This window comes from Sphaerodactylus townsendi, linkage group LG11 (assembly GCF_021028975.2).
Source record: "Sphaerodactylus townsendi isolate TG3544 linkage group LG11, MPM_Stown_v2.3, whole genome shotgun sequence".
NCBI classification, from domain to species: Eukaryota; Metazoa; Chordata; class Lepidosauria; order Squamata; family Sphaerodactylidae; genus Sphaerodactylus; species Sphaerodactylus townsendi.
Window position 1 is genome coordinate 50,153,839 of NC_059435.1, and position 19,593 is coordinate 50,173,431.

Here is a 19,593-nt window from a genome sequence, read left to right on the forward strand (position 1 = left end):
AAAGCCATTTGTCCTAGTGGTCATCACTATACCCACTGGCCACGAATCCCACAGCTTAATTTGCTCACTGAGTGAAGTATTTCACTTGTTACTGTATATACTGGCGTATAAGACTACTTTTGAACCCTGGGAAATCATCTGTAAAGTCTGGGGTCGTCTTATACGCCAGGTACTGAGTGGGTGGTACTGAGCAGGTGGTACTCTATATTTTAACTGGAAAAGTGGGGGGGTCGTCTTATACCCCCAGTCGTCTTATACGCCGGTATATATGGTAACTGTGGTTTGTGCATAATTCTTGATGCAGTCATAAATTTGGTTCTTATTCTTTTATGCATGAATAATGCAACAGACATGTCAACGGCATACAAACAAATTCCTTAAGGCACTTGATTCCCACACTGCTTTCCTCCTTTGCCTGTGTGACAGCGACATATTAGAGACTTCTAGGTTTGTTAAGAAAGCCATAATTGGTTATGATATTTAGACAGGGCAAAAGTACCAACTGTTGCTTGTTCTTCCTAGAAACCAAGAATGTAAACTGCAGTTTAATCTAGTTTGTAGCCAGAAAACATTTTTTTAATTTTATCCCTCTGTCTAATTTGAATATCAAGACAGAGGTGTGATTTGATGAAACCAGGAAACTCCATGCTTGAATGGGAAAGGAGACCATACAAGACAAGACTTTAGAGGCTCATTCTATTCACTGATAAGCCTAGGTTTATTCATTTAAGCAGCTATATATTCTGCTCTTATTATCTCATGAGTTGTTAATGCCAACGGACACATCAATAATGTGCAGAACAGAAGTAATGCAATCCCTGCCCAGGAGGCCTAAAATCCAAATAACATTGAGTTCCTATTATATGGCTGATGGCCATGATGCAGAAAGAATTATAAACAAACATGGCAACAGGACAAAGCAATCAGGACCCTGTTTGGATTTTTATTTTTGCCACAGCTCTGCAAAAGAATCATTCATCCCATATGAAATTATCTGTTCACTCAGGTCACCACAAGTCGACAAGCTTTCTTGTACTTCAAGCTTTCTTGTACTTCAAGCTTTCTTTTACTTCAAGCTATTTTTACTTAGCTTCAGCTACTGTGCTGTGGGTGTCAGGTCTACATAAGATTACAACTGCCTAGATTATTCAGCTCCATTAAGACAGACATTTGCTTGGCTTCTGCACTGTTAGACATTAACAGTGTACTATTCTTGGAGAGAGGGGTATTGTGGGGGCCAAGGACACCACCCCAGCACTGCCTCCAAACAGACAATCGCCGGCATGAGCGCTGTGGGAGAAGGAAAAATCCCTTTCTCTCCCGGGAAAGCCCATACAGGGGTATGACTTACACTACCCTTTTTGACGGTGTAAGTCTGTGCCGCTGAAAGGGGTGATCCTGGTCTGAAACTCATTGGAAACACCCCTGTGCCACACCTCCTGCGGCACAGAAGCAACCTGGAAACTTCTGGGTTCCAGTGCCACGGCACCTCGCTGCCAAGGTAAGTCCCTTTGTGCTGGCTTTTGTGCCAATTTGCATGGCTCTGGTGGACATGGAGCCAGCACAACCCTTCTGTCGCTTCAGCCCTTCCCCTTTGGATTGCACAGTAAATTAAGTCACTGCCAGAGCAGATTAATTATTTGGGATAACTATTATTCAGTTCTCATCCAGGCAAATTTCACTTTTTGCCAGGACGACAACTAAATAATAGTTAAAAATAAGAGCAGCAGTGGCGTAGTGGTTAAGAGCAAATGCACTCTAATCTGGAGAAGCAGGTTTGATTCCCCACTCTGCCACTTGATCTGTGGAGGCTTATCCGGGGAACTAGATTAGCCTGCGCACGCCAATAAATGCCAGTTGGGTGACTTTGGGCTAGTCACTGTTCTTCTGAGCTCTCTCAGCCCCACCCACCGCACAGGGTGTTTGTTGTGGGGAGGCGGGGAGGGAAAGGAAATTGTAAGCCCCTTTGAGTCTCCTTACAGGAAAGAAAGGGGGGATATAAATCCAAACTTCTTCCTCCTCAAACTCTTCTTTTGTTATAACTTTAGCATGTAGTTTCTTTTTCAATGCTTATGGATGTTTGATTCTGCCCTGTTTGTTTCATATTGTTATTAGCATTGTGGATCACGATGGAAGGAAAAGGAAGCGGTATAAACATTTTAAAATTGAAAATAATGAAGCGTGAAAAATCACCTGCCTTTTCAGTTCTTGAAACTGCTCCAGCAAAATTCTGAAAAGACTGCATACAACTCTCCAGTTCATATTGGAGAGTTACCCAATTAAATTCAGCACTGCAGACAGCAAACTTGGGAGTGTTCCAAATGAAAAAAATAACATTCATGAGCTAAAAAAAGAGACTAGAACATTGGTTACTCACCATGGAGGTTCCTTTTGTTTGGAAGTAGATGGCATCATTTTGAATATTGTGTTCAGTCTTCCCTGATCTGTCGACGACAAGAAGTCAGTTGCAGTAACCTCCATTCTCAGTTCCTTTTTTGTCTCCATGTTGAAAGCAAGACAGGTAGCATCACATGGAGTTGGGGAAAGGAGAAGTTCTACCTGGGGAGGTGTCAGTTCCTGCAACCAACTTCCTGCCTCCATAAAGATCAGGCAGAGTTGAATTCAACATTCAAAACAATATTCTCAATTCCCAATGAGAATTTTCAAAACGCATTACTGGGAACTATGTGTAGGTTTCAATGTGATCAAAGTTCTCAAAGAACACACCAACATTTCATGAACAAAACCACGTACGTGTGTATGTGGAACATATGATATATTGATTGTGCATATGAAAGGACTGTTGAATACCTTAAGTACCATGATTCTGAATATGAAATGTTGATGTATTCTTTGGGTAGTTCATTAGGTAGTATGAATGTGAATGTAATACACGTTATTCTGCTCCAACCATTAGTTCACATTATTGTTTGTATTTTTGGAAATAAATCTTGGAGTTTTTTTTAGAGATGGCTGACTAATGTGGATGGTTCTTTACATTTGCTTGGGCAGCCCCAAAAAGTATGTTTTATAGCACTGGCAAATGAGCCAACACGCTCCACGTACCATGAATTTTGATAAACAGAAAAGTTAAACAGCATTATTGCAATATCGTCATTGCTGCCCCTCCTTTTTGGAACTGTACATTATTTATCCAGGAGATTTTAAAATAGATGTAGCCATCACTTTTATATTTAACACGCTCCAGTAACAGCAAAATCACTGGCTTGAGCCCTCTGATATATTTGGTTATTTTTACCCCTGCCATGCTGTGCCTGATCCTCTTCATCAACTGCTTCCAGCACCCTATAATCTGGATAATGTTTGTTCATCTGTAAGAGAGCTAATTTGGGCTCTATTTTCCCTTAGGGCAATAAGAAATTGGGCTGCTTGCAACTTGTTAACATCTATTCACAGGATAAGTTTCTTATAGCTAACAGATACCTGAAGGGATCAGCTGGGAGCGGGCTTCTGATCTCCTCCAGGGAAAATTATGCTCTGTGCTCAGCAACATTTGTGGGGGAGAGATCAGAAAATGACTCTGAGCTGATTGTGGGGTCTTTGGATCTCCAACCTGAAAACTTTGCTGCATCCAAGGTTGTCAGAGGCATGGCAAATGAGTGGAGATGGTGATGGTGAGGAATTAGAAGCTAAGCTAAATTCTTCTTTCCACCATCCTTTTCCACTGATTTCTTCCTCCTCTTCCTCTTGACATCAGAAGATCACTTCTCCAACATCTCTGAAAAGCAGTTTTTCCCAGGGGCAGGGGGGCGGGGGTGTCTTCTGGTAATATCAAACTTGCTCTTCTACTTGCCTGATGAGAACCAACCATATCCTGGGTTGGCTAACGATCTGATCATGAGTGTCAAACAAGGTAATTTCGGCCACCAATCAAGGTCACTGTGAAATATGCCACATCTGTTACAAGTGATTGCAATCATGTTCTCTCATATGAATCCACCATCTCATCCAGAGACAAAGAACCTATCTTCATCTTTTATTTTAATCTCCAGTGTATTTCAGCTATATGGCTGCTACATATTGAGAGGTTATCATATTCAATTCCATATGCACATTCACTTCTATAGTCATCATAAATTATACAATTACATCACTTCCACCAGAGGTGTCGAACGAATTTCTTATGCGGGTTGGATGTGACATAAACGTGACTTCATTGGGCTGGTCCGGGGGCGGGGGGTGGCTGCTTCACCTGGTGAGCTTCTAGCATGCTCCCCAGCCCAGATTGGCACTGGGCGGGGGGGAGGGGATGTGCTAACTCAGCTCAAGATGTCTTAGCAGGCCCACAAGCCATCTGGGCAAACCCCCACCCATACCCCAGATTGGGAGCAAAGAGAGGGGTTGCCTCAGTAGGCTCACAGGCCTGATAATCCCTCTCAAGGGGCTGCATGTTTGACAACCCTGATTTCCAATACTTGTAGATATATGAGTAATCTCATTGAGGCAAAAAGGAGGGCTGGACAAGCTTAGAAGAGAAGCGTGCAGAGACCTCTAATTCTTCCTTTCATGGCACACACCTGTGCACAGGAGGTATATATGGGATCTATTCAGCCATACTGCAGTCCTCCTTGCATGGGTATCCCATTTATGGTAGACCATACTGGACATTTTTAATTCCTTTTGACTGCCTGTGAAGAGTTCAGGAACATTCTGAAAGTGTCAGTTGGAGGATGTGGCTCAGAACACAGGAAGGGCAGTTAGTGAGTGAGGGTTTAACTGAAGCTGAAGCCCAGTTGGTTTTTTTCCTGAAGTTTTCTTTTGTTAATTCGTTAGAGCAACTTGTAAGCTTGCCTGTTATATGTAATAAACTACAAAAAAGAAGAAGTTTCTATGAGTGTATTGAATCAATAAGCAATTCAAGTAGAAGGGGACTGTGGAGTCTTCCTTGACATGGTGGCAAGCGGAGGGATTTTGAAATACACTCAGTGAGCATTTTGTTGGCAAGCAAAGAGTGTAAATTTGCTCTAGTACAAACCACAGATTTCAGTTGAATGTGTGCAGATGGGATCGAACCGTAGTGAAACCTCGACATCTAAAAGGTGAATGGAAGTGCAGGTCACAATTGGAAGAGCTCCAGAATATGCACACCATTTTTCTCAGTTGAGCCAGAATCAAGCAGCAGAGTGGTAGCTCAAGAGTTGGGAGCCACGGGACAGCTGTTGAAATCGGCAAGGAGTTGAGAGACATGGATGAGAATGACCATCTCAAGAAAAGGTCTCAGTACACCCCTTGTGAGGACTACCCAGAGTTAATGCAAACCAGACGGGATAGTATAGATATGACGCATTCCCTCAGTACCAACCAGCACTGAGGGGATGGATGAGGATGCTGCAAACGCTTATGCATCGCACAAGAAAACTTCACTCATGAACTTGCTGGATGCAGGATACAGACAGAGGGAGCTTCAGGACTGCAGCTTGGCAGAAGAAGACAGTTCCCCAGGTAATTCAGCATGGGTGAGTCAGTGGAGTTTTTTTAGCTTTGTTTGAAGCTGCCTTGAGAGAAAAATGAAGTTCCCAGAAGAGAAGCAAGTGAGGGCGTTATGGTCTATGCTGCTGTGGAGATTTAGCTCAGCTATTGGCCAGTGAACTTACACTTGGGGAAGAAGCCACCTATGAGAATTCTTAAAAGGCAGGCCTTGTTTCTCAGATTTGGAAAATCCGAGATCCAGCTGAGAGAAGAACTTGAGGGGAGCTTTCCCTAAGAGGAAGGAGAGCTATGGCTCGATTGAAACTTATAGTTCAGTTAAAATGGTATAGAGCTGCAAAGGTTCAGTCCATAGAAGACTTTTGGGTAACTTGATAAAGCAAGAGAGCAATTTTTTCACACACTCTAAGAAAATCTCAAGCAGCTCTTGTTCAAGCTAAAGAGAACTTAGATTTATCTGGACTTGGCTGCTTTCGCGAGGACCAGATGGGTCGCCATAAAAGCAAGGAAAGAAAAACCAGCACGCTTTGTATCAGAGAGAAGAGAGAATTGTTTAAAACCAACCCAGAAATATTGAGTTTACTGGTAAAGATGGAGAAAAAAGTTTGCTTCAGAGAAAGGACTTCTTTCCAAGGGCCCAGTAAACCGGCTTGAGATCTATACACCAAGGGAATATAATCTGCTTTTTGTGTGGAGCAAGGGGTCACTTAAAATCACAAATGCGTAAGAAATCAAGAGAGAAACAAGAGTGCAACATGTTGGAAATAATCGGGTTTTGGTGCAAAATGAAGATTGGGAGGGAGATTAATGATTCACCGAGGTAGAATCTCTGCTTGTTCCAGTGAAGGAGAAGAGCCTGTCACCGTGGTGATGAAGAACTCCTTGCTAAGTCCTGGAGAAACTCTGGCGCTTCGACAACAAAGAGATATGTTGGTGATGAGGGAACTTGTTTAAAATCCACTCGAACAAGAACCTAAAAGAGTTGAGAATGGGAGAGTTACAGCTGGTCATTGATGTAAATAGTGTGGATATCTGAGGAACAGAGACAGTGGGTTGGAGATCTCAGTGGCTATGGAAAGTGTTACTTGGGGGAAGTTGTGGGTGGGAAGGTCTCTGCTGACACAGGGGCAGATATAAGTTCTATCAACAGAAAAGTTGTTAAAGCAAAATAAGCTTCATCAAGTTGGTGGGAAGGATGCAGGTTACCCCATACATGAAGGACCCCTATGTACTTTGATTGATTTAGTACTGATTCATATCCATAGACTCCCAGAATTGAAAAGGACATATATGCCATTGTACATGATGTTTCTGATATGCCTTTTATAATTGGAGCAGATGTGTTGTACCAATCTTAGACAAATGAACGCAGTGGTTACTTCAGGTCAAAGGCTACAAAACAAGCACTGGAGAAAAAGAGAGAAACAGAAGGCTCAAAGGGGGCAATCTAGAAGATGTACATGAAAAAGTTTCCAAACTAGGATTCCTAAAGCTGGGAAAAAAAAACTTGGGCTAAGTTAAATATAGGTGAGCAAAAAAAGAAAAAAAGTGGGGTGGAAGTGGAGTTGACAGCAAAAGCTGAGTTAACTAAGTCACAATTGAGTGGAAAAGAAAGATGAGTCATTAAGCACTCCTAGTCCAGCTATGGAAGTTGAAACTTTCCATTTTGAGGATAAAGAAAATGTATGTCATGAAAGGTCTGAGCAGTTTAAAACTGAACAAAGATCATGGCAATTACTCTTTTGGAAAAGGAAGTTATGTGAAAAGGCAGAGGTTGCTTCTGGAGAAGTATCTAAAGAAAATCCTGGAGAGATTTATATGGCAAATCTGGCTTATTGTATCGCCATAAAATGGAGTGCAGGGCTTTTCTGGAGAAGGGAAAAGTAACCTTACAGTTAGTAATTCCAAGAAAGTACAGGGAAGAAATTTTAGAACTGGCTCCATAGTGTCCCATTGGCTGGACACCTAGGGAATAAGAAGGACTATGGAAAGAATTCAAAGGCAGTTTTTTTTTGGCCAGGGTTGACCAAAGCAGTTAAGGGATTTCGGCAAGCATTACGTGATGTATGTCAACGGGTTAAGTAATTTCCAGCTTAATGGATAGAACTTAGGTGTGAGCTACCATTTATCTCTACCCAGTAATTGATGAACCCTGGTAAGGGTCAGTTTGACATTTTGTGGTCCCTACCTAAAAGTAGTTCGGGAAAACAGTATATTGTAGTTATAGCTGACCATGCAACCAGATTTTGTGCCTTTGTGTGAGAAACTGATTACATCTGGTGTCAGTAGCTAAGGCCTTAATGGAATTTGTGTCCACATATGGTGTGATGAAAGTACTAATGACTGATCAAGCCCCTAATTCTGATGCCGTCACAGGTGATGAAAAATTTTCTGTGAGTTGGCTGAGGTTCAGCATGCCCCTGTAGTGCGAGATGTGACAACCCTCAAGTCAAATGGTTTAGTGGAGAGGGCCATTCAGAACTAATGGACAATTGTTGAAGTCTTATGTACCTAAAGCATTCAAATTCATGGGATCAAGCTGCACCATATTTGACGCTTGCTCTCCTCGCGGATTCAGTCCAAGAAAGCCTAGGATTTGAAGTCCAAATCAGTTATTGTTTGCAGAGATATCAGAGGTCCTTTGGCTTAAGCTATAGAGCAAATTGGGAAGGCTTTACTGACAACTCTTTGGTCCCAAAGGATGTAAATGTGCATTATTTCTGTGAGCTGCAAAAGAACTCTGCAGGAAGTAAGGACAGCTGCAGCAGAGAATTTGAAGCAGGCTCAGCAAAAGCAAAAGACCTACTTTGGCTGTTAAGGCTAGACCACTTAGCTTTGCAGTGGGTACAAAGTTTTATTACTGTCAGTGGATAAGCCTCCGTTAAGTTGGATGTATTTGGAAGGGACCTTTATGTGATAATACAGGTTTTACCCAATGACAATTATGTAATTCAAGAAAAGATGATGGGTAGAGAACTGTGCATGTAATAGGTTGAAACCGTATTGACAGAGAGATCTGTAATGATCCTTTCCAGTAGCTGCTGACACTCAATCTAGATGAGTTTGTGGAATGGAATTTTGAGGAGTGTTCTGATGTGAGTAAAGTCTCTAATTTCAGGATGGTTTATCAGAAGGGCAAATGTGTAAGCAAGTTAGACATTTTGTTAAAGGACTCTTTGAATTGTTGTTTACTGAACAGCCCGGTTTGACTCCTGAATCTGATTTCCCACCACACTGACACTGGAAGTAAGTCGCGAACCTATTAAAACCACACCATACCCTATTAAATAACAATCGTATGAAAGAAGTTGTGGAGAAGGAGGTTAAAACAAATGTTGAAGTGGGATATTAGTTGAGCCTAGTAACAGTGCATGGGGAGCAACTCCATAGTACTAGTGAAGAAAAGTAAGTGTCTGAGTAAGTGACCTCTCCTGAATTCAGACTGTGTGTAGACTTTAGAAAAGGTTAATCTAATGACAACTCTTGATCCTTTATCCCACACCCCGCTTTGAGTGAATTCAGGAAAGATTAGCTAGTGCTAAGTTTATAAGCACCTTGGACTGTTCAAAGGGTATTGGCAAATTCCCCTAACTAAAGAAGCCTCTGAGAAAACAGCCTTTGTGGAAGGGTTTTGGGTGCATTTTCACCTAAGAGAATGCCTTTTGGGTTAAACGGATTCCCAAAACCTTCCAGAGGTTGATTGATAAGGTTCTTACTGGGTTAGATTATGCCTTCCTTTGGTTATCAGGGATGATATAGCCATCATGTCTGATTCCTGGGAGACCCATCGTCATATAACAATGCAATTTTGCAGAAGGTTCAGGAAGCTGGGTTAACTTTTGAGACCTGGATAAGTGTCAATTTGGATGGAAGGGAGGTGATAAGTACCTTTGAAGTCACTGTGTCGGCAGTCAAATTAAGCCTCTTGAAGCTAAGGCTGCCAGTATTAAGAATTGGCCTATTCCAAACTCTTCAATACAAAAAGCGATATTCAGTCCTTTTAGGATTAGTTGGGTCTTTATAGAAAGTTCATACCTCAACTAAGGAACTAGCTACACCATTATCGAGACTTATGTAAAAAGCGAGCCTCCATTTAAAGTTGTTTGGGAGCATAGATGTCAAACTGCTTTTGACGGGTAAAAAAGCATTGTTAAAATGCTCCAGTATTAGTTGCTCCTGGATTTTAACAAACCATTGCAAGTGTATACTGATGCTTCGAAATCGAGGCCTGAGGTGCTACATTAGTTCAGAAAGGCGTAAGACCACCATGCATCCAATAGTTTTCCTTAGTAGAAAGCTGTTACCTAGAGGAATGCATACTCAACGATCGAGAAGGAATGCGTTCTCGTCATTTTGTGGGCAATCAAAAAATTGTTCCTTACCTATTAGGGTCTAAGTTTATTGTAAGATCTGGACCATAATCCTTTGGCCTTTTGAGCAAGATGAAAAAAACAGCAATGCTCGCGATATTTTGAGTATGGTCCTTAGCCTCTACAAGATTAAGTGAATTTGAGGTCTCGGACATGTAAAGGGTAAGGACAATATTATTAGCTGATGCACTAAGTCGCCAGGGTAATGGCTATAATTATATATAATTGCTCTGTAAGGATAAGTGATTGGATCTAACTGAAATTTTGAGACATTTCTAGCCCCTCTAAATTTCAGCTGAAAAGGCATACGAAGAGTTCAGGAACATTCTGAAAGTGTCAGTTGGAGGATGTGGCTCAGAACACAGGAAGGGCAGTTAGTGAGTGAGGGTTTAACTGAAGCTGAAGCCCAGTTGGTTTTTTTCCTGAAGTTTTCTTTTGTTAATTCGTTAGAGCAACTTGTAAGCTTGCCTGTTATATGTAATAAACTACAAAAAAGAAGAAGTTTCTATGAGTGTATTGAATCAATAAGCAATTCAAGTAGAAGGGGACTGTGGAGTCTTCCTTGACACTGCCTTTTATCATTTCACTAGAAATGGGAAACCTACTGAATGCATAACTGAGGCCCCTTCCGCACATGCAGAATAATGAACTTTCAATCCACTTTGCAGATGGATTTTACTGTGGAGAATAGCAAGATCCACTTGCAAACAATTGTGAAAATGGATTGAAAGTGCATTATTCTGCCTGTGTGGAAGGGGCCTGGATTTTCTTGCCTGCTGTCTCCTAAGTCAGTTCTGTTCCACACTGGAGAAGTTACGTTGAGCAGCCTTACAATTCAGTTTGCCCATAGAGATCTATAGATAGATCAAGATAGATGATGCTTGAAATTCCACTACTCATGCACTGGTGAAATATTAAAATTGTTTGGGTGCTTTCTCACCATACCGAAAGCTGAAATTTTGTACCAAATGTATTATTAGAAAAGAAAAAAATATTCTAATAATTTTAATATCCTTGGGAACCAAGTCAGCAATTTTTCAAACACATTTATGCAGATGAACTCAGCTAACGATGAATCACCAATAAGTGAAAAATTAAATGCAGTCCCTCTCCCTTGCTTTCTTCTATAAAACATTGCCAAAAGGAGATATGCGCTTTTTGCAATTGAACCAGAACATTTTAAGGTACTGATTTGACTTTGTTTTATATGTCATCCTGTAAGAATCTCAGTTTCCTTTGGTAAAACATTTTCCTCCCAACATTCTGCATTCTGAAAATAAAGCAACACTGCAAGGCCATTAACAATGTCATCCTAAAACGATTTACATCTTTCTAAGACAGGGGTCTGCAACCTGCGGCTTTCCAGATGTTCATGGACTACAAATCCCATCAGCCAATTGGCCATACTGGCAGGGGCTGATGGGAATTGTAGTCATGAACATCTGGAGAGCCGCAGGTTGCAGACCCCTGTTCTAAGATCACTGACTTCAAAGGACTAAGAAGAGTATGTTACTTTGCTTAGGACTGCACTGTAAAACACATAAAGTCATACATTTTCTAATGTAATTGTTACTATTTTGTCTCAACCAGAATCTGTAGACTACAGACGTTTAAGGTAAACAAAATATTACTTGCATACAAAAAGCTACAACGCGCACACAAGTAATTCAGGAAACAGAGGGAGAAGCAATGGCTTAAATTATCCGTAAGATATTTGTTTTGCACAGTAACAAGAAAAGGCTGTAGCCGCACATGTGAAACAATATTAATATGGAAATGATAGCTGAAATTAAGGTTGCTTTAAGCCTTCATAATAATTTGTTTTTCATTTTCTTAGCTTTGCTGCATTAACTGGTCCTTAACTGACACCATCACACCAGACAAAACAAAAAATGTCAGCTGCCAGTCAAATGCACGATTGTGTCCAGTAGCTTTCTATTTGTTTTCAGAGTGGATATTTTCTGTTCCATTTCAATACAGTGTTACAATCTCTTCTTTGTCCTTTAGCCAGCCCATCGAATGATGTCACTGTGCCCAGCTGGACACAGCAAAAACCCCAGAGACCAGCACAATCTGAGCCTAGTGGTGAGTGACTGTTCCTAGGATCTGGTAAGATTTTACTATTGAGACATACACACTAGATTATACAGCCTTTAATACCCGAAAATTCCACAGGCAGAAGATGCTTAGCAAAACCTAATGGTAGGGATGATGCCAATTAGTATTTTAAGACAATCACAATTCATAATCAAAATTGCTGATGCAGTTTCTGCGCACTGAATCTCATTTACCTGCCATCTCTTTCTGCTGCCCCGCCTTCTGTCACTGTTTTGACGAATATGCCCAGTTTTTCAAGGCCTGCATCTGCTCCAACTCCCATTCCAATAATACTGATGCCAAGCCCATCTTCATCTGTGAATTAGATAAAGAAGGGCATATGTTCAATTTTCAAAGTAATTTTCCACCAAGGTTTGCATGCTTGAATCCTGCTCAACCAAGTAAACAAAATTTTATTTGAAATTTTAATTTCTGATTTTACAGCTGTGCATGGATACAAATCATTTGATAAGACGGTTTTCTCTAAACCTTAGATCACTAAATGTAAGCAAAGTCTACTGATTTCAGTTTTCTTATTTCAATGTACTTTATCATTGTGGCCAAGTAGCTCCAAAAAGGGGACTGTCCATTATTCTATTCATTTATATGTGTTTATTTTACACTCCCCAATATATGTGTTTATTTTACACTTCAAAGCAGCTTACAACATTACCTTGTCTTCAATATTATTATCTAAACAGCAAATGTGTGATGACTGAGAGAAAGGTACTGCTCCCCCTGAAAAACATCTAGGGCACACTGAGGATTTCAACCTGGGTCTCCTAGATCCTGACCCAGCACTCTAATCCCTGTCCTACACAGCCTAGGAAAAGAAGGAGGAGAAGGAAGCGGCATGTCATTTCTCGAATGCCCTTCCTCTTGAGGCTTGCCAGGTGCCCACGTTGCTCTCTTTTAGGTACCGGACCAAAATCAGTCAGGCTTTTAATCAAGGGATTAATCTTTTAATGCCATTCTAGTGTGTTTTTACAGCTGTGCAGTGCTTTAAGTTGCTCAGTGGCCCCTGTTTTTATGATGGGGGCGGGTTTTTAATTAATAACTTTGAATGTTTTTATTTTGTAAGCCATCTCAAGCATATACAGTGACTGCTGTTGCAACAGCAGAACCAAGCTGGTGCTTTTGGTAGCTACCAGGCATGAACAGAAATGGCTGATCAGCTGATGGGGGACATGGGATTATCCTCTACCTGCCTCTCCCAGTCTCTCAGTTTTCGTTGTGTACATAATTTCTTTCTTCCTAATTTTATGCTCACATGAATCCTATAATCAAGGGATTAATCTTTTAATGACACTCAGCTCATTTTAATGACACTCAGCGGATGACACTCAGCTCATTCTGTTGATGGAGGCGGGAACAGCCACCGCCCCTGCAGCTCTACAGCATTGTTTGGAGGCGGTTGCTAGTTGGTTGCGACAGAGCAGGTTAAAACTGAATCCATCGAAGACAGAGATCCTCTGGCTGGGCCGCGAAGGGGGAGAGGGGGATGTTTCAGCCGCCGGTGTGGGAGGGGGTAACATTGACACCGACCCCCTCCGTATGCAACCTGGGGGTCCACCTGGATTCGTCTCTATCAATGGAGACCCAGGTGGCCCATATAACCCGGGTTGCTTTTTTTTTTTTCCACCTGCTCGCCAGTGGCCTGGCGGTTGGCCCCTCTTCCTCTCCCAGACCGACCTGGCCACAGTGATCCATGCAACGGTCATCTCGAGATTAGACTATTGTAACTTTCGCTCTACGCGGGCCTTCCCTTGCGTTTGATTCGAAGGTTAAAACTGGTCCAAAATGCAGCTGCGCGCCTGCTCACAGGTAATGCCACCTGGGATCATATCCAACCTGTGCTACGCCAGCTGCACTGGCTCCCAGTGGAGTTCCGAATCATCTCTCATAAGGTGTTGGTTGTTGACCTTGCTAAGGCCCCACAGCTGCCTGGGACCTTCGTGATCTTCGGGGACCACACATCACCCCCACATGTCCCACACGGGCCTCTCTTCGGCTCAGCAGAGGCCAATTCTACTGGTGGGTCCCTGGCCCCTCGATGATGCAATGCGGCTGGTTCTCCACGCTGGCCAGAACTTTTACAGCGCTGGCCCCAGCCTGGTGGAACGCTTCTCCCACCAGCTGGTCCTGGTTCCCTGCTCAAGGGACTCCTACAGAAAAAAAATTCAATGCAGAGGGGCCTGTAAGACGGAGCTGTTCCGCCGGGCCTTTGGAGGTACCAGCCGTTGATAGTGCCCCCCCCCCTCGTGGCCTTCACATCTGTGCCTTTGTCATCTCGGGTTTTGCTGCCCTTCCCTCTTCGAAAGAGGGTTTGAAATTGAGATTGTTGGACGCCATCTTACAAATTAATTTAATTATTATATTTAGTCTCTTATTATTGCTGCTTTTAAAGGTTTTAGCTGTTTTTATCTGTATACAATGGTCATTATGTTGTAAACCGCCCAGAGCCCTTAGGGGATGGGGCGGTCTAAAAAGCTGAAAAATAAATAAACAAACAAACAAACAAACAAACAAACAAACAAACAAACAAATAAATAAGGAAGGAAGGAAGGAAGGAAGGAAGGAAGGAAGGAAGGAAGGAAGGAAGGAAGGAAGGAAGGAAGGAAGGAAGGAAGGAAGGAAGGAAGGAAGGAAGGAAGGAAGGAAGGAAGGAAGGAAGGAAGGAAGGAAGGAAGGAAGGAAGGTATATTAGGCTGAGAGACAATTGGATCAAGACCAAGCAGTGATGACCCTCTGAGATCCTAATCCAACAATCTAACCAGTATGCTATTCTGAGTTTATCCTAGCTGCCTACCTGGCTGATCATTGCCACAAGCCTGGAACCATCACTCCCACCCACTACAACAACAGCTGCTATCAGCTTAATTTACACTGGGAGGAGGATGAGGGCACCTACAGTAGCTCTTAGGATCTAGGCAATCTGCTACAATCCTGAACGCTAGGCTTTTTAAATCCTACAGAAGTCAATCAGACTTAGGCAGCTTAACAGTCCAAGCTGTTGAACATGAAAATTAATGTGTTACCTCATAAAAATGCAAAGCAGAACTTCCTGGAATTGCCAAAATTATTTAACGGCGCCCAAAGAGCAAAACTATCCCCAGGTGCTCCATGTCAACTCTTGTTCCATGTCAATCTTTAAAAAGGAAAGGAAGAACTCTCCCACACATCTGAAGAGTCTTTCTGAAAAAGGACCACCTTTAGATAGCCCTTTGTATTATGAATACCTTTTTTGAGTTCTACCGGGAAAAGATCCAGCTTCTCCACTCGTTTTTCTAACTCGTATTCAGCTGATGCAGCCACTGGATCAACTTCATCATTTCTCCTGTCATAGTCTTCATTAGAGTATGTGCTGAAAACCTGGAAAGACATTATAGTAAATGATTAACGAAGCTCCAGAAGTTCACTGCTAAGCCCCAAGGGTTTTCAGCTGCCTCAATTCGACTGGGTGACTTTAAGAACTTCATCCTCCGTCAAAAGTCTGGGTGTGATCATGGAATCCACCTTATTGATTGAGGCTCAGTTCACGCACACGGCTAAGATGGCGTTTTTCCACCTTCGCCAGGCAATTGGCCCCCTACCTCACCTGTACTGATCTAGCCACAGTGATGCATGAGAGCTAGACTACTGTAACATGTGTATTCAGACCAACTCTTGAGTCTGATTGGGAAGCTACATCTGGGCTCCTCACTGGAGTTTCAATGAGAGACCATATTACTCCCATCTTACATTGGCTGTGCTGGTTATCAGTCGAATGCCAAGTAAAGTTAACTTTAACTTTTAAGACTTGGTCTGGGATCCTCATATCTTAGCGACCACCATATTGCCCACGAAGGTCACTTTGTTTCTCAGATAAGAATTTACTTGTAGTCTCTGGCTCTAGGGGACATTAGGCTGCTCTTACTCATTGGTGTGACGTCAGTTGCTGGCCTCCCAAGCACTTACTACCAACTATCAGACCATTGCTATGAAGTCCACCTGATGAGCTGCCACCTGCTGCCCACAGGAAGGAGTGAGAGGCCTTCCCCACCCACCCTATTGGAAACACCTGCAGGGAGTGGGGTCTGGCAGCTATAACAGGAGTTCCAGCAGCAGCCTAAGGCAGCCAGCCTGTTCAGCCTTGCCTGGGACAGATCCTCCCTGTTGGTTTGCCTGCCTGCCAGCCAAGCAGAAGTCCGCCTGATGAGCTGCCACCTGCTGCCCACGGGAAGGAGTGAGAGTCCTTCCCCACCCACCCCATTGGAAACACCTGCAGGGAGTGGGGTCCTATGTTTATTGACGCTTTGTTTATTGATATTTTTTTTGCTTGATGCTATGATTACTGATGTTTGGTATTATACTGTTGTTGTTCACTGCCCTGAGGCCTTCAGGGAAGGGTGGTGTACAAATCGAATAATACAATACAATACAATGTCTACTGTTTAGTATACCCCCTTCTGATTATTTTGATGCCCTGGATAAATTTATAGGCTTAAGGTAATTATTGCCACCATCGGTATGTAAGGAGATAGGGACAGCTGTCCTAATTTTAAAGCTGATTTTATGTATTTGTTTTAAACTGAATGTAAACCGCCCTGAGTCTGGCTTTGGCCAGGGATGGATAGGGGGGTATAAGTTGAATAAGATCAACAAGCAAGCAAGCAAGCAAGCAAGCAAGCAAGCAAGCAAGCAAGCAAGCAAGCAAGCATGCACGCGCGCGCGCACACACACACACACATACATAAAGATGTTTTTGCAGCTTCATTATAAGTACACCGCCAAATCTGTTCTAGTCGTCTAAGCTCCTGTTTTCTTCTCTGAAGAGGTAGTTTGGATTTATTTATTAAATAATGAAGCTGTGATTTACTTAATTTACTTAAATTAAGTAAAAGCTGCATATAAATAAGTAGCATCATATAATACTGCAAGACAGAGCACAAGATTTGCCATATAAATTATTACCTAGGCATTGAGTACAAGATATTAAATATTTATTAAATCCATATGCTACTCTGTTCTACACAGTCCCAGTAATGCACACAAAAGCCAAAACCAACAAAAATGTAAACCACAAAATACAGAAAAGACATTTATTAAAGCCACGGATGCAGCAAAATTGTATAATCCCACTGAAGGTTGAGTGGACCAATTTTACAACATTGTCCTAAGGTCATTCTTGACTTCAGTGCAGATGGAGATTTTCTTAACTGGGAGCTAAACTGAATGATGACCGCCACTGAAAAAGGGTCACTTGCACACTGTCACAGATCTTACATAGTGCTAAGAAAGAATCTTTAGCCACAACAGACCTCAAAAGGCAGGGGAGGAATATGTGCTCTCCTTCATGAACGCAAGGCCAACAACAGATTCATAGGTCTACCATCAGCCCTGTAAACTGGGCCTGGAATGGATCCAAGAAAGTTTCATTTGTCTGAGCAAACCCTTGTGAAGAACCCAACAAGCTTTGGTAACCTTTGCTCCCAGACCTTTATCATTGCTATTTTGTGGTAGATGTTTTGGAAGAGGCCAGTTAAGAGGCTATGTGCCAGCATAATGCTCCTTCTGTGATAGTCCAGAATTATGTATTAATTTATTTTTATTTGCTTTTTTCAATTTATGAGTCACCCTCCCCCGAAGGGCTCAGGGCGCCAATGATTAATGAGCCTGGGTCCATTAATTAATCAGTATGATTAAAAATAAAGAAAGAATGACACCAGACACAGAAGCATTCTCCTTCTACTTCTGTACAAACATTTTAAACTACTTGTCTTAATCCAAAAATAAAAGAGTTAAAAGAGTTAAATAAGTAGGAATATACATAAATTGAAATTGTACACTCTTACAGGATGACCACTATTAACTGGATGACTCAAAACAGCCTGATCTCATCAGATTTCAGAAGCTAAGCAAGGTCAGCCCTGGTTAAGGAAAGACCACCAATGAATTAGGAGATGACTGAGGCTGAGACTGAGAACCAGGGGTACAATTACCAACAGACACACCAATGGAAGAGGAAGGCTGTAATGATTTTTGTTTCTCTGTGTGTGAAATTACAAAATGGCAGCCAGGAACTGTTTGGAGGGGGTGAGTACAGACATACACTGTGGTAAGAGCGGGATTTAAAAGGTTTTCAAACAAATATTTTCTACACCATCGATTATTAATATATTAAAATTAAACTCTGTAAACAGATTATAATTTCGAATGAATAATTCATGTTATGATTGACACTGAATATAAAAAGCAAATGCTGGAATTAATCATATATCGTTTGTAAGGCATGCTGACAAGAAAGAAACTTCAATAAGATTAACAAGACCTTACATTTATCAATGCTATGAATGACATGATATTCTATATTACCCAGGAAATGCCTGAGGCATATTTCATATCATGGAGTTTGTGCAAAGTATGTATTTCAACACATGTCCAGTGGGGAGTTTTCACCAGTATTACTCATTGCTTTTGAAATTATCATGGCTATTTAAGTTTAGATTCTTGGCTTGCAGCTCTTGTTCAGTATTACTGGAAAACTTGAGCCTATCATCTCAAAACATCTGGAAGAAGCAATAGCAGACAGAGACAATCAACAATACTATCAAAAGCCAAAATTAACATGATGTGCAGTGGAAAGCGTCTCGGCCACTGCCTTTAGCAGGCCTTGGTGTTGTCAAGGTAACAGATGAGTATGCCATATCATTTTATGTCTATCTCTAATCTCAAAGAGCATCAAAGTCATCAGGAAAAGGAAAGAGATTCTTGTATTAAGATGAACTCCTCAAAGCACTATGAAAGCATGAGCCACGTATATTTCAAAGAAAAGAAACTTGAGTTGTCATGAAAGTAGGGCTTGATGGATAAAACCTTATGGAAACTTCCAGTTTTAAACTACAAAAATGATAGCGGAGCCAGGAGAGAATCCCGCTCCTGGACTGTGTCTGAACTAAAAACGTTTGAAAGATTTATTCTGTTTTGTATTTATTAGGTAGAAACTAGTTTGTATTAAATGAGGTAGGATTTGCGGATTTCCCTGTATGCTTGTGACGTATGGAACCTCCTTGGCCCAAGGCAGAGAGCCATCTCTGCCTCACCCAGACCCATCCCATTCACGTGTAAAGTTTCTTGATGCACACGGACAAAGGGAAACCTCCGTCGAGGCGCCTTGCCTACCCTAATCCCATCAACAGGCAGATAAAGGGAGCAGCGTCCTTAAGCTCTGCCTCCTGACCCTGGACACCTGGGAGAAAGCATCAGTGAACACGTCATCGCCTTCGCCCTGCTCTGGCTGAGGCTTGAGAAGAGGGATGCCTATCCGGACATTGATTGGTTCCTGCATGTTGCAATGTATGATTGGTTGTTTTGAATTTTGTTAATGAATGGTGGTGGGCTGTCACAGACCTCCCAGTCCCAAGCCGGGTGAAAGTGTACTTAAGGGGTAGAAAAGCTGCTATTTGTGAGGAGCACTGTTGTCTTGAAGGGAGGTGCTGACACCTAGGTCAGCATCTCAATAAATCTCTTTTATTTATCTGAGCCTTGTCGGGTCTTGCTTGGGTTCCTGGGCGCTGCCGAGAGCGGGATACCTCTGAGTAAGGAAAGTGTTATCCTGAGCAGCGCGGTAACAAACTGAAAGCACGAACACACACATACACCAGAGGCATAGCTACAAGGGAGATGGCCGGGGGGGGGG

The 19,593-nt window shown here is 42.1% G+C and overlaps 1 protein-coding gene across 7 annotated transcripts in view; it reads right to left on the reverse strand.

Moving 5' to 3' along the window:
- PPP1R9A (protein phosphatase 1 regulatory subunit 9A) overlaps positions 1-19,593 on the reverse strand; it is a 150,026-nt gene that overhangs the window by 60,582 nt on the left and 69,851 nt on the right. For all 7 annotated transcript variants that reach the window (XM_048510567.1, XM_048510566.1, XM_048510564.1 and 4 more), the window contains exons 3-4: positions 15,155-15,287; positions 12,110-12,230 (exon numbers count right to left, since the gene is read on the reverse strand). In XM_048510567.1, the coding sequence (XP_048366524.1) occupies positions 12,110-12,230; positions 15,155-15,287 (254 nt within the window). The remainder of the gene's footprint in view (positions 1-12,109; positions 12,231-15,154; positions 15,288-19,593) is intronic.